The sequence below is a fragment of the Gymnoscopelus microlampas genome (assembly GCF_963454915.1).
Source record: "Gymnoscopelus microlampas genome assembly, chromosome: 12".
Classification (NCBI taxonomy): domain Eukaryota; kingdom Metazoa; phylum Chordata; class Actinopteri; order Myctophiformes; family Myctophidae; genus Gymnoscopelus; species Gymnoscopelus microlampas.
The window spans coordinates 24,571,747-24,587,399 of NC_139949.1; the positions used below are offsets into that span (position 1 = coordinate 24,571,747).

Here is a 15,653-nt window from a genome sequence, read left to right on the forward strand (position 1 = left end):
TTGCTTGTTAGTGTCATTAGATAACATTTTGATGAAAATGAAGGCAAAAAAAGAAAAGGAAATGTATAAGATAGATGATTTCCACCTGAACCTTTATTGAGTAATTGAGTGCCCTATTGCAATGTTCTTTGTAAAAAATAGAATGTTCATTAAAGCTGGGAGTTTTGAGCTTTCAGCATGTTGACGGCTTCAAATGGCAGTGAGAGGAGACTGTTTTGATACGTTTGCTGCTGTCGACAGGCTCTCGCTATGGTAAATCAGACTGTACAGATGTGTAACTGTATTTCCTAGTATTGATACAAGTTAAAGGAGTAAATAAAATAAAATAAACATATTTTCTATCGATTAGTCACCCCATGGAGACTTGAAGTCATGGATATTTTTTTGTTTTTGTCGCATTCCTAAGCCAATAATGTGACGACCAGTGGCGGTTCCGGTAGGAGACACAAAGGAGACTCTTTGTGTCTCTACCAAAGCCAACTTTCTTTTGCCTCCAATTCTAAATGGTCTGCATTTCTATAGCGCTGTTATCCTAAGAGTTTTCCACCCGTTCATTGTCTGATTTTGTCTGTGATCTCTTATTTTATGTTTCAATATATAATGCTGATTCTAAACATCAGGTCAGGGGAACACCAGGGATCCAAATGGACCTTTACGGGTCTGTAACTCTTGAGAATGTCCATTGGTCCACTGACACTCTCAGAATTATTATCATTAAGGATTTTACAGTGTAGATTGGGATCCCAGAGAAAAAAACAAGAAAAAAAAAATAACAATTGGGGGGCCGTGGCTGAATGCATATCAAACTGGGGGTCCTTGAAATGAAAACGGTTAAGAATCTCTTGTGTATATAACACAGTACATGTGATGAGATGAACTTGTGTTTCTGTTGTCAGGCGACTGATTACACCACATTTTTTACAGTTTGGGCTGTTAAAAACACATGCTAAATGTGTCCTTACCATCCCTTTTGATGGCAGAGGTCACCGCACGGTCCGCACCCCACCCCACCCCCGAGTCCTATTAGTCATTGCTGTTGACATTGATGGGGAGGTTTAAAATTAGATGTTAAATAGGCTATAAGGCCGAGCGCAGATTCACGTGTAACCTTCAGTGAGGAGAATATAGACAGCAGGTGAATATAGGTCTTTGCTGAGAGATGTTATAATGTCTGGGTGGGGGTATGGGCTGCACAATTTATTGCCGAGCCTTTCGGGTGAATCATGGATTTATTCCATAAAACAGCTGTGGGGGTGTCAATCTGAACACACTAAAGGTACTGTTGAATTGTATGTACATTTTTACCAAAGCACAGGAGATAATCCCACTGCTATACAAATGAGTGGGTAAAATGTTGCCTGTTGAACAACTTGTCATTAGACAACTTAGAAAATCTTAAAAGGAGTTTGAGTTAGATATGAAAGTTTTCGTATTATAATATTTATGAACATTTTTGACAATAATGACGTAAACAAAGAAACAGAAAAAATATTCACCCTTGCAATGTTTTCAACCAAAATGCCAATGCTATGGTTTGTCTTACTATGCTAAACAGACTTGACCTACAGTAGTTTGCATCCCATGACAATTATGAACATGCCTCAAACACCTGAAGACGTTCAATCGAAAGACAACGCTCAAAAGACTTTCGGGGGAGCCCAGCTCCCCGTAGCTCTGCCATTTTCCGAACCCTGATCTCCCCGCCTCTTCAATTCCAGCTTCTTCTGCTCAGTGATTCCACAGTGGCATGCATGAAGTGCTGTGGATGAGATAGGAGCAGGGCACCCTATAGCTACACCGCAAGAGGCTTGTTTGATGTTGACTCCTGAGGGGGATGACTGGCCTGATTTCTCATCATCTATCCCCAGTCCACAGCTACTGAACAGAGGGGCGATACTTGACCAGAATTATAATACGACCACCACCTATTCGTTGCTGTCAGGCAGAAACGTAGTATCTCCATAATTCATTTTTTTTTTAATTAATGCCCTATTTTATACTTCCTCGTATGACGGTGTAGCGCAGTGGTTCTCCCTTATACAATAAGGGGGCGCTGTTGCTGTTGACAGGTTCAAGGTCAAGGTTCAACTTTGTTATCAGAAATACCAATCACAAAGTAAAAGGCATGTGAAATGCATTGTGTGCTAAAGGGCCCTATTTTGCGCGTCGTAATTACCTTAACTTCAGACCTGGAGGCGTGGCCAATGCTGTTTCGCACGGTATTGCTTGGTAAAAGTAGAGTCCTAATGGGTGCGCTGTTGCTTATATTGAGGCGGCAGTGGTTCAGGGGTAGAGTGGCCCGGTAGAGCGGCCGGATGAGAACCGCAAGGTTCCCAGTTCGATCCCGGGCTCCCCCAGAGTTAGTGTCGAAGTGTCCTTGAGCAAGACACTGAACCACCAATTGCTCGCGATGAGCAGGTTGGTGCCTTGCATGGTTTCCTCCGCCATCGGTGTGTGTGTGTGTGTGTGTGTGTGTGTGTGTGTGTGTGTGTGTGTGTGTGTGTGTGTGTGTGTGTGTGTGTGTGTGTGTGTGTGTGTGTGTGTGTGTGTGTGTGAATGAGTGAATGTAATGAATCTATGTAAAGCACTTTGGATAAAAGCGCTATATAAATGCACCATTTACCATTTATATTGGTTCAGTGACAAATGCCTCACAGAGTTTGACAAATCCACAAAGAGTTGGGTTAATGGCCAATAATAATGACCAATGACTGTTGATAGCAAATTGATCACCAGCAATTCATTATAGGCAGAACTATTATCATTATATTATTTTTTAACACATTTTCAAAGCTAGCTAAGGACGCACAGCTGTAACCATGTGTGTACGGGTCACACTTCAGGTAGGAAACATTAGTTTAGTTCAGAGGTTTACAAACTATTTGGGCCACTGCCCCTATCCAATATGCAGGTCCTTTAATCCCCTCAGTGCCCCCCTTTCAAAAATATTACTTCCAGCACCCCAGTAGATCCGCTATTTTTGAAAGATTTTGAAATGGCTTTTTGATATAATTTGCCAATAATGACATGCCCAAAATGGAGACGCCAGGTTGAAAGTGGTTAAGTCTGTCTGTGGGTTTTATAAATATTTAACGAGTGAAAAGCATTAACCCATTAAAACCGGGAAAGCAACCGTGTCATTTTAGATATTTGCGTTGGCTATTCAAAAATAGCAGATATACAATACTTGTACATCTGCTATTTTTGAAAATTAAAAAAAAAATCTTGAAAGAGTGAGAACTACTGATTTAGAGGGCATTTGTAGAATCGGCCTCAGGTCTTAATGGGTTAACAAAAAATGTGTTTAGTAAAAATGTATAATAACATGCATTTGTTTTGTTCTTCCATTTCCTGAAAAGTAACGGTTTAACAAACTGTACAAGGTTTCCACCCAACAGCGACGTCTTGAGAAGCACTGCTGGAGGTGGTGCAAAGAAGGCTATTAAAGCAGATTCAACTAAAGCATGAGTCAGACAGAAAACAGACACACAGACAATGGTAACTGCGTGGATGTTGTGAAGGAAAACAGTCTTTGATAAATGGAGCCTGGCAATAGCTATTGAATAGCCAGATCCATTCATTTCCCTTGCAATATTACAGGCTTGACAGAAAATATCTCATTATAATTACACATGCTGTAGGTGTGCTGGACTGGCCCTTTGCTACCCACCTACCGCTTAAGCTGCCAGCAGCACATTAGAAGTAAATGGTTTGTCTGACTTAGAAGGCTGTTTGCTACTTGGCTTTCCTCATGGGGTTAAGAGTGATGAGATTTTGATCCCTTGTGTGAAACCATTACCTCTCTTCTGCCCTCAGTGAACAGATGGTACTGTGCACTTCATTCTCCATTTGGCCCCTAAGTGGGAAGCAGGACAGCAGATGAAATGGGAACTTGGGAGACATGCGGAAAGGAGGCATAGAGAGACTATTAGCCTTTTCCTACCACTTCACATGTAACACATTCACCCTGCCTAATGGGAACATCTCCAAAGCAAGTTGATTCAAAGGAGAGTGAGCCAATAGGGCTTGTGGTTAAGAGTGTATATATTCTACCTGTACAATACCACTATGCTCTACACATAAACACAGTGTTAAGCTCTGTGTACTAACTAATGAATGAACAAATACACAACGTTGCTGGATGTTACATGCATTGCATGTGGGTGAGCTGAGTTCACACGCACGAGCATGCTCAGGAATAAGGCACATGTTGCTGTGTTATGGCAGTAATGACACGGACTGGATACCAGACACGTGGATTATACTCACAGTGAGAGTTGTTTCAGTTGTTTTTGTTGTTCCACCCATGTGTCTTTTGTTCCTTTTTGTCTAGTTGTTTTTCTTTCTGTATGTATTGCTGAGCTTATTTTTCTGTCATTTGGTGTCTTGTATTGGTATGTACTATTTGACAAAAAAATCTAAATAAAGTATTTTTTAAAAAGTTGTTTTTGTTATTAATCTTCGACGAGTATTTTCTTCAATTCAAGTATTCTCTTTTTTTAAAATTCTTCATTTACCATGAAGGAACGCAAATACAACACAAACAAAAATACCCAATGGATTCAAGGCTTCACAGGGTGAGCAATTCATAGAAAAAAAATCTTTTTTGGGTTGTATTCCTTTAAAAAACTAAAGCCCTTTAATATTCTCCTTAAAAAAAATCTAATAATTTGACTGAGATTAATTTCAAAACAGCCATTGTTTTTTATGTTAAGTTAAAAGTTGTTGATGCGCATTGACTTCCAATTCCAAAAGCCATAGCGTAAATATGACAAGCACAAGCCTGATGTTGTTTGGTAAGGTTCTCCTTTGGGCCTTTTAGGATTCAGTTGTTATTTCATTTCTCTTGTCTAGAAAATAAACTGAGGCACTATGAAGTATGGGGTAGAGACCAAATAACTGAACAAAGGTCTGAGTAATTACATCAGCTTCAAATTATATTGTCTCTGCTGAGAAAGGCATGAGCAACTTGTGAAGTTGTTTTCCCCAATAATTCTCACAGAGTTCACAAACTGGTTGGGCGCAAGAAAAAACGGCAGACATCGTTCATTAAAAAATAACACTCTGTGCCACTGTTACCAGCTATTACTACTCTGTGCAAGGCATTGCACCATGTAATTGACCTTTCCTGCTCAGTACACCATCTCCACATTGATTATATGCAGAAAGATATACTGTACCTGTGGCCAAATGTGTTTGAGGGCATCCTTACATAATTACTCACCACCAGAGAATAGCCATACAAACCCCAAACTATTTATTATTAAAGTACAGAACATTACAGGTACAGAAGAAGAGGCACATGGAGCGAATAATTGAGCAATAAAGGATCACTGAACAGACAGTAGAATGTTTAAAGAAGTTGGAAAGTGAACTTGAGTGACCCACTAGCAATAAATCTCATCTATACTCAACAATGTCTTCCCTTAACAATACCTCTTTCAATGGTCTGCCTTTCTATAGTGCTTTTACTCAAAGCGATTTACATTACATCGGGTGCAGTTATGGAATCAGTGTCTTGCTTAATTAATTCTATGCACACTTACAGATAAATAAATGTGCCAAGCATTGAATGTCTTTTACAGTATATAACTGAGCTTTAAAGGGATAGTTCACCCCCAAAATGCCTTTTTTTCCAATCGATTACTCACACCATAGAGATTTGAATTCATGGATATTTTTTAGTTTTTGTCGCATTCCTAAGCCAATAATTTGCGGCCCGGTAGGCAGCGGTTCCGGTAGGAGACAAAGAGTCTCCTTTGTGTCTCCTACTGGAACCCACTGCTCGTCATCAAATTATTGGCTTAGGAATGCGACAAAAACGCATTAATTCAAATCTCCATGGGGTGACTAATCGATAGGAAAAAAAACGGTTAACTATCCCTTTAAGATATGGGAAGTTAAGTTCAGGAACGGTACATTTAGCTGTATAACTTTCTTAGCCAGTATTTTCTAAGTGTTGAATGTGCTGAATACATTGTGAAACTAAAATGACAAATGTATAAATACAATATGTATACAATATGCAATACAGTATATAAGGGATAACCAACATCGAGCTGTGGGCTTGCTGTAGTGCATGATGTGGAGTCTAATTACTTCCCGACACGAAGTAGAAGGGGGATTTGCCTCCGCAGAGTGCATTGTTTTCATAAACACACGTCTCAGAGTTGTTTATCCCACTTATGCCAACAATTAATGTATGAAGTGTTTATTCATAATAGGGCAATACACTCTGTAAATAGAAACTTTGGCAATTTGGAAATAAATGATGCCTTACTACTTCAGCAAGTGGGAGAAGCCATAGTGACGACCTAGAAACTAGTACCACCTGACAATCAGTCAGCTCATCTTTTACACATGCACACACATGTAGGCACACGCACGCACCCATGTTTTATATTACCCCAAAAGGATGACGTTACATTGAAATCCATGTTTTTACATATAAATTATAGTTTAAAGTGTAAACATTTTAGTTTAAATGCATGTAAATACAATACAATCTTTTCAATGCATTTTCGTTTAGAACAGTAATTAGGTACTACATGTGTAGTGTTATTTGATACATTTCATAAATAATGAACCCTCTGACCATCAGAATTGAGTCGTACAACATGGTCATGCTATCATTTTAGTGATACCACAGTTAGTTCTGACCTTCAATTGTGATTGGCTGAGTCATTATAATGAATCCCAATCTCTCCTGATAACAGCACTCTGGACACATTACATTACTGTAGGAACAGCTGCCGCCAGCTTTAACATGGTCATTTTCTCTATAATGCAGTATAACCATACTTATGAGCAGGTTTCTGCTTATAAAACAGTAAAATTATACTTATACGAACTTATACATAATTATAATCTTTATAACAATAATCATAATATATTCTAGAGCATTTTACAATTACTTATAACGTCAAAGTATTTTCTTTGCAAGGATCATAGGGTATTATAATTGCCATAGTTGTAATACATAATAATATAATGTACTGTATTATAATCACTGTTAGAATGCATCGTAGTGTGATTGTAAGTCACTATAAGTGGTCATTGGGTGCTTTAAATAAAGTAATTACATTCATGAAGGTGTAGGCAGAAGCCTGTTCTTTCACAAATCTGATGCCATTTCTTTTACTTTACTTAAAGCACCCAATGACCACTTACAGTGACTTATAATCACACTAGTATGCATTATAAAGTGATTATAATACATTAATCATTATAATGTATTAAAACTATGCGAATAATATTAAAACTATAATCCTTGCCAAAAGAAAAAGTCTGTCTATGGTCTGTTCTAAAAGGGCTAGCCTTCCACTTCCTTCCGCTTCAGCAGGGCAAACTGGAAACTTCCGTGTGCGTCACAGAAGGGGGCGTTCGGTAGGCCAATCAGAGGCAGGTGGGGCGGGTCTTTTCTTAAGAGGCAGCCGTGCAGCAACTACAGTTAGACGCGCTGTGATTGGCCAGTAATCAAACAGCCCTGCGGAAGAGCCTTGTATTGAGATACCAGTCGCTCCAATGAACTGCAGAGGCCAATGAGGTATCTAGGTTTCTATATCTATGTGTCTAGTATGGCCACAGCTGTGTAAGTCATGTGTTGCAGCTGTCAGGACCCGAGGAAGCTACGGGGTTAATAGCACTTATGTGACACACGGTGTGGCGCCCCCTATGGGCAGAAGTGAAAAGTGCTTCTGGAGGTGTGCTCTATAGCATTGGTTCTCAAAGTGGGGTCCGGGGACCCCCAGGGGTCCTTGGGGGGGTTCCAGGGGGTCCCCAACTAAATGTGTTAATATAGCATCACAAATATTTTAACCACTTAAACCTTTTATATACTTATATGCTATTAAAAAATAGCCAAAGAGCTTGCAGATCTACAAGCTCATAGCGTGGCACCGAGTGCCGTGCTATGAGCTTGTAGATCTGCTATTTTTTTTAAATCGTGAACATTAGTGCATACCTTTGAATATATATATATTTTTAAAAGCCAACATTTGTAACTAAAATCTTTGCTTCTGGGGGTCCCTGGAACAAAATATTTTGTACATATCATTTTGGGGGTCCTTGACGTGAAAAATGTGAGAACCACTGCTCTATAGAGGTCCCTCAACATGCAATTCCAATATGGGTTTGATTGGATGTTGTGTTCATGATATATGGCATCTTTTGCAAGAACAAGATTTGTAAGTTATTTTGTTTGCATTTTTCTCTTTCATGATCAAATGTCTAATTGTCTTTCTAATAATCATTCTACTGCATACTCAGTCCCTCTGTCTAACTGTAGAGCATGCTACAAAAACAGAATTTTGAGAGACTCAAAGGTTGTGGGACTTTACACCACATGGTCTTGCTGCGTTTTCTAATGTATGCTGTGTAGCACGATGGCGTCCCGTGCCGGAAATAGCTGACCTACAAGCTCACAAAGTGCCGCATCCGTGACGTGTTGTGAGCTTGTAGGTCGGCTATTTTAGCGAGTGCCTGACTTGAGTATGAATCAAGCTTTAGGCAGGACGTTGGATGTAGGAGAAAAGCAGCAGCAGGAGTTACAGTATATGTCAGATAAACAAATCAGGCCCATTCAGACCGATACCCCACACTAACAGACAGGTCATCAAGTTATCAGGTCTCAACAATTTGGTGCGGCTATTTGGAGAGTTGTCTAAATTGAAGCCTTTACTAAACCCTGCATCTTACTAGGAGCATTCAATCTGGATTATGTTACAAAAGCACACAAATACACATAGATTGTGAAAACTGAAAACATACTAATACTATTTGTTTTACTTTGAAGCCGGTCTTTAAAATGACCATCCTTCTGGCCCATCAGATAAACAGAGGCCCAGCTAACCCAATTAGAGTTGGGTTTTATGATGGATGAAAGGCCCTCAGTGTAATGGTTTGTTAATAATACACACAACCACCCTCTTGCACTACAATTGTCTAATTAGGGGATGGCTGTTGGGACATGACCCATTTATATAAAACATCTGCAAGCGCTCACAATTATTGCATTTCTCTGGCATTTGAAGCTCCCAAATTGTGACAGATGATGGAAAAAACAATGGTGAGAAGCAAAGCAGTGATATGAAATTGTGGGTAGGCAGCAACAGTTGGTGTGGGAGGAACTGCCAACATGCCTATAGGGTACAGTTAAATGCATAAAGATGCATTGCTTCGATCACTGTGAAGGTGCTGAGATGCAATCTTATATTGATACATTGTTACATTACAGTATACGGTTTTTCAGTGTTTTGACTTCTCACAAATTAATTAATTCTGATACGTACTGATAGTATCATCGTGATTTTGTTCAATCTCTTATATTGTTATTTTCGATGACTCAAAATGCTGTTCTAGACTGTTTACAGCTCTCATACGTTCAGTTTTTCCATTTTTCTGTGAGAGAGAGTGGGTGCGTGCATCCGATTGCTCAGTGATTAATTCAAAATGTCTCCCTTGATAGCAGACCCTTGCACTCAGGAGTATTGTAAGAAAGCAATAGCCAGCACTCCGAAGTCCTTCTGGTACTTTTATTTCATATGCGCACGGACAGACGCAGCACGTTTTGGCGTCAAGCGTTCCTCAGCGAGTGTCCACACAAATCAGAAACAAATTCTGCTCTCACATTCAGCGACACTTTGCCATTTAAAATATCTCACAATTTTGCAGTAATAAAAGTCTTATACAGTCTTATACAAGACATCCCAATAACACGCAAAAATGTGGCACTCAGTTTGTGTGCTGGGTATATCAAAGCTATTCTCATCTCATTATTGAGGGATTTGCTATCATTTTTTACAAAGGCTACAAGGACATCTTCACATTCACATTTGTCAATGTGTTAATTACCTGTCCCATTAACAGGTAATTAAGCCAGCCACTAATTCTGAGGCCATCTTTTATTTTTTTCTTAACTCCTCCTTTCCTTTGTTTATGTCGAGAGAAAGGGGGTTGCAGGGCATGCAGTTTAATGCATCAGACAGTGGCAGTATTATTAGGGTTTAGTATTATTATTAATTTCATAGTCTGACTGATCAGCTGGTTGATGTGCTTTTTGGCTGCATGCTCTGCTCTGCGGAAGGCCAGGTAGCCTACCCAGGGCGTAAAGACCCACTCACACCAAGGACTATACTGTAACGATAACTATAACTATATTGTTCACCATTGTCTTTATTACAGTTGTGGTGTGGACTCTGCCATCCCCCTATTGTCAGATGTGAAAGCGCTTTTGGAGGTGCATTTTCTAGTTTTGTTTCAGGTGAAGACTACCCATAATCCAAAGAAGGGAAAAGGTCTGAGCTCCACAGGAATTACATAGTGTGAACAGAAAGAGGACTGAGGCTCCATCAGAGCTGAAGTGAACCAGAAAGAGTCTTCTTGCAGGTGAACTGACAATGAACTGAGGCCATTTTCTGTTGTCCCACTTCTTGGTCCACTTGAAGAATACTCAGTTCTGTTTGTTTTAAAATAGAGTACCGAAGTCCTAACGTCACTCGCTCATCCCCTGGGTTATCGAAGTTTTTCTCTATGGAAAATAACATTGGGTCATCTTAGAATCGTCTCATATAAAAATTGTGGTTCAAAAATAAACAAATTGTCCCGGCGTTATTGTCAGGGAAGTGGCTCTGTATCGTTTATGATAGGCAGTCACTCATATTTGATACAGTCTGTTTCTGGTGAAAGTTTAATTAAATCGGCGACGGTAACATTAGCGCTTTCTCACCGTCAGTTGATGCTTCATACCCATTTGAGTCAAACCACGTCACTGACATAACCATAAACAAACCACTGCCACATCACTATGACTAGACATACCGATAACCATAAACAAACGACAGCCATATAAGGAGTTCTCAATGCAGCTACGCCCAAATATGGATTGTGTTGTCTAACCTCAATGTGTCGTCATGGCATCAGCCGCAAACAAATCGGTCAGATCCATATATGGGCACAATAGGGGGCATGCCGATATATGGGCATATACAGTACTAATGACATTGCGATCTCCATATGGGCATAAAAGGGACATGGACTGACAGATACAGAGATCCGGTTTTCCAAAGCCACAGATCCAACCGCTATGCCCATATATGGTGATGTGCATATATGGGACCAACCGACTTCAACACACAGAATCCTCATAATGGGTGTTGATGAAGCACACGTGAACAATTTGAGGTTGAGGTACTTCCTTGGTCAACTACTGACTGCACGCACGAAACTGCCGGTCCAGACAGACAATCAAATGTGATTTCTGAGCTCAGTTGCTCTGAGTTTTTCCTCAGAAGGTTTGAGATTTCCAGATTTGGCAATTTCGTATTGGAAAGTAAGTATTGGATGAAAAAAAAATGCAATGCAATATTTGCATTGTGCTGCTTTAAAGTAAAGTCACAAAAGGTATCTACTGTGTGTGATGTGTGTGATTACCACAGAGAAATTACATTCAACTTGATCAGACAAGTTCTTAATACAGTTGAGAAGCAACCAATTAAAAGAGACAAAAGAGCGAGCTCTGAGCAGTATTTGTTATTCTGGATGTTTCAGCAAATTAAAGAGGCCCTGCATCTTCGTTCTTTCTTAGTACAAAAGTAAAAAAGACAATGAAGTAGAAAAGCTGCTATTTGTTAATGCCAGAGTTCCTTCACTACAAATCAGCATTGCTAATAGATTTTTCACCCAGCAGTCCGTGGCAACTTCCTGCAGCCGAGCCTAATGTACCATGGCTGACAGTCTCTGCAGTCTGTGCCTCGTGTAAAAAAGCAAATTGTGTTACTCCAAGGAGTTCCTTGAGGAAAAGGTGACCTTTTGTAGCCAATGGTGGCGAAGCAGGGTTATTTACAGCAACTCAAACATGTTTGAATTGAAGCAAAAAAGGAATCACAACAGTTACTTTGCTTTGTAAGTAATTACTTTGTAACTCAGTTACTTTTCAAGCGCAGTAACTTTTAACTGCGCTGGTGTAGGATAAAAAGGGGGGAAATGTTTTCCTCATCTGAGGAAGATCATTTGTTGGTCGAAACTACTCGGAGCATAGCTGTTTGTACATAACATCATGTTGTCAATACCTGTCTCAAGGCCATTAATTCCAGAATGTGAAGTAGGTCTGCTCTGCTTCAGAACACGCATACAGTACATTGTGTATGCACACATTTTTCTGTCCCACTTAAGGTTGTAGGCCTATCAATGAATCCAAACTCCTTTTATTTCAATTGAAAAGAGAACAGCAGAATACCTACAGGTCGGCACAGAGACGCTGACAGTGTGCAGATAAAAAGGTCCAACATCCAAGCTTATATGCCAAATTCAGGACACTCAGGGATAAACTGCAAGGGCGCCTGTGCAAATTGGCGTGGTTAGGCATGCATGGAAATTGTTAGTGTTATGTTACGTTACGTTACGTCACACCAGAGCTCTGGTCAGTCCTGTAAAATGTTCTGAGTAGTTGAAAGGCTTTCCATCCAAGAAAAATAAAATAAAATATATAAAACAACTCCAACTACACAGTTATGGATTCTAGGAAGCAACTGACGTTCCAGCTGATGTTGAATGTAGTAACAGCCGTAATCGGTTCTTTCCAGTTTGGCTACAACTCTGGTGTTCTTAATGCCCCTCAGAAGGTCATTGAGATGTTCATCAATGATTCCTGGTATGAGCGCTATCAGGAACCCATCCCAAAGTCCTCCCTAACGGCCCTCTGGGCTGTCGCTGTTTCCATATTCTTGGTCGGTGGCATGATTGGCTCCTTCTCTGTGGGACTCTTTGTGAGCCGCTTCGGAAGGAGGAACTCGATGCTGATAGCCAACATTCTAGTCTTTATCTCTGCAGCTCTCATGGGCTGTTCTAAGCTCGCAGGCTCCTGGGAGATGCTGATTATTGGCCGATTTGTGGTTGGGCTCTACTCTGGTCTGTCAACTGGCTTTGTGCCCATGTACATTGGTGAGGTCGCTCCCACTGCCATCAGAGGAGCCCTGGGAAGTCTCCACGAGCTGGCCATCGTCATAGGCCTTGTGATCACACAGGTGTTGGGCTTGGAGGCTCTCTTGGGCAACACCACCCTGTGGCCGTTGCTACTCAGCTTCATTGCCATCCCTGCGTTGCTGCAGTTTGCCCTAATGCCCTTCTTTCTTGAGAGTCCCCGCTTCCTGCTCATCAACAACAACAACAAGGAGAGCAAGGCGGAGACTGTGCTGAAGACGCTGCGCGCGACCAAGGACGTGAGCAACGAAATGGAGGAGATGAAGGAGGAGAACAGGCAGATGATGAGGGAGAAGAGGGTGGCCATACTAGAGCTGTTCCGCTCGCCCCTTTACCGCCAACCTATCTGCATCGCCATTGTCCTGCAGCTCTCCCAGCAGCTGTCAGGCATCAATGGTGTGATCTACTACTCCACCAGTATCTTTGAGAAGGCCGAAGTGGAGCAGCCTGTTTATGCCACTATTGGAGTCGGTTTGGTCAAAGCAGCTTTCACTGTGGTCTCGTTGTTTTTGGTAGAGCATGCTGGTCGTAGATCCTTACAGATGGTCGGGCTGCTGGGAATGGCTGGCTCTGCCATTCTGATTACCATTGCTCTCAATCTGCTCGATAAGCTGAAGTGGATGTCATATGTTAGCGTCATGGCTGTATTGTCCTTTGTGGCGTTCTTTTGTATTGGGCCAGGGCCCATCCCCTGGTTCATCACAACAGAGATATTCTCCCAGGGACCGAGGCCCTCGGCCATTGCTGTGGCTGGTTTATCAAACTGGACCGCCAATTTCATCGTGGGCTTAACCTTTCCGTATGTAGAGGAACTGTTTGGCCCATATGTGTTTCTCATTTTCACCGTGCTGCTGGTCGTATTCTTCATCTTCACCTTCTTCAAGATGCCAGAGACCAAGGGCAAAACATTTGATCAGATCTCCACTGCGTTCCGCCAGTCAGCAAAAGGTTGAGGACAGGGAATGGTTGGGAGGCCTGAGGAGGAAGCATCATCTCCCATTTAGTAAAGCCTGTCGATGGAAGGGGCTCGGGTGGTACCTGTCCACCACTGCAGCGTATTGGGGTTCAAAACCACTGTGGTGCAGCTGGTTTTGCAGAGCGAAGTACAAACACAATTGACCTATGTTTGGGGTAGGCAAGCCCGGTAGGGCTGATATTTGATATTTGGGTGATATTTGTTGCTAATAATAATAATAGCAACAATTAATAATAATAATAATAAAAGAATCAAAATGGTTTAGGTGGGGGCGCCGATGGCCTAGTGGTTAAGGCGCATAGGCTCTAATGCAGCGAGTTGCAACGAAAGACAGTCCCCATACCCTATTTCCTTCCACTTTTGCCCCTGCTCATTTCACCACATGGGCATACAGTATAAAAAAGTATCCTAAAGAGAATTGACTACGAAGATCTGCAAAAGTATCTATATTAAAAAACAAACAAAATAAAAAAAAAGAGAGAAGGGAAAAATATAGAAATAAAGGGGAAAAAGTTACAAAATGCTGAAAAAAATAGTAAACAATTACATTCACACAAAAGGATACGTAAAAGGTGATTTAAAAAGATTCATAATAACAAGGGGGGGGGGGGAGAGAAGGTGGTGTGCGAGGCAGGGCAGAAAATTGGTGTGGAAAGCCTGGTTTCTATTTACTGTTCAGTGCTCATAACTGCTCTAGAGCCTGCCTCATGTATCCAATAATTTCCACACACTGCCACAACCTGACGACCTGATGATTCATCCCACGTTAATTTAAATGAATGGATGAATAAATGCAATGGATGACCAGACAAACAACATTAACCAAGACATTGAAGTTATTTTCTAACATTCTCATTTCCCGCCGGCCAATCATTACATGTAAGCCTGTGCATTAAAACCCCAATGTTCCTGGTAGTAAACCCAGTTAATATTAATGTTATATTATCATTAACATCTTAAGTGTTTTGCCAATTATTTGGGGGCCCACTTGTAATTATCTCGTGGCTCAACAGTGGGCCCCAGCCCACAGGTTGAGAATCAGTAGTACACTTAACTGAACACATGTTTCTGTTTCAAAAGTATATGTGTCTAGTAATGATTGGAGTGGGTTAGGTGATACACATCCTGTACAGGATGTGTATGCCTGTCATTTCCTTTTACACCTCACAAAAACATCCAAATGGCATGCAAAGCCTGTGTGCTCACTGGGCTGATATGGGATTCAGTAAACGCTTTGTCATGAATTTTGCAGTTGTAATTGCAGAGACAGCATCCTACTATAATTCTAGTAACCTGACGGTGGATGGGGTCTTGGGACTCCGATCAAACTGCGCATGCGTCGTTGCCAGGTTTCACGAGAGAAACAAGCAGCGAGGTCTATGAAAACGAGGCCAAACCAAACGAACCCTATAACACCAACATTGGCCCTAAAGCGCTTACAATCGGCGGACATGGCAACACCGACTCTACACCATAGACCCCGCCCACTCTCTGCTGTGGAAAGTAAACACTCCAGATTTGTTTCCCCACACACGATGCACATTAGCTCCATAAAGAACGGTTCTATGTCGTTCTCTTCCAGGATCGGGCGAACGTCCGCCAAGGCTCCGCTGTTTACCCTTTTGTATACATCGTATCCCAAAACTAATGGTAGATTCTAAACCGCACGGATGTTTAAGGTTTGGTCGGCTGCATAATA

The 15,653-nt window shown here is 41.2% G+C and overlaps 1 protein-coding gene across 1 annotated transcript; it reads left to right on the forward strand.

The window, feature by feature from the left end:
* Positions 1–12,509: 12,509 nt before the first annotated feature.
* On the forward strand, positions 12,510–13,931 carry LOC311057274 (solute carrier family 2, facilitated glucose transporter member 1-like; the record flags this gene model as incomplete). The annotated part of the gene is made up of 1 exon (XM_084074227.1): positions 12,510–13,931. The coding sequence occupies one exon, from the start codon at positions 12,510–12,512 to the stop codon at positions 13,929–13,931; it is 1,422 nt and encodes a 473-aa protein (XP_083930353.1).
* Between the last annotated feature and the right edge of the window lie 1,722 nt (positions 13,932–15,653).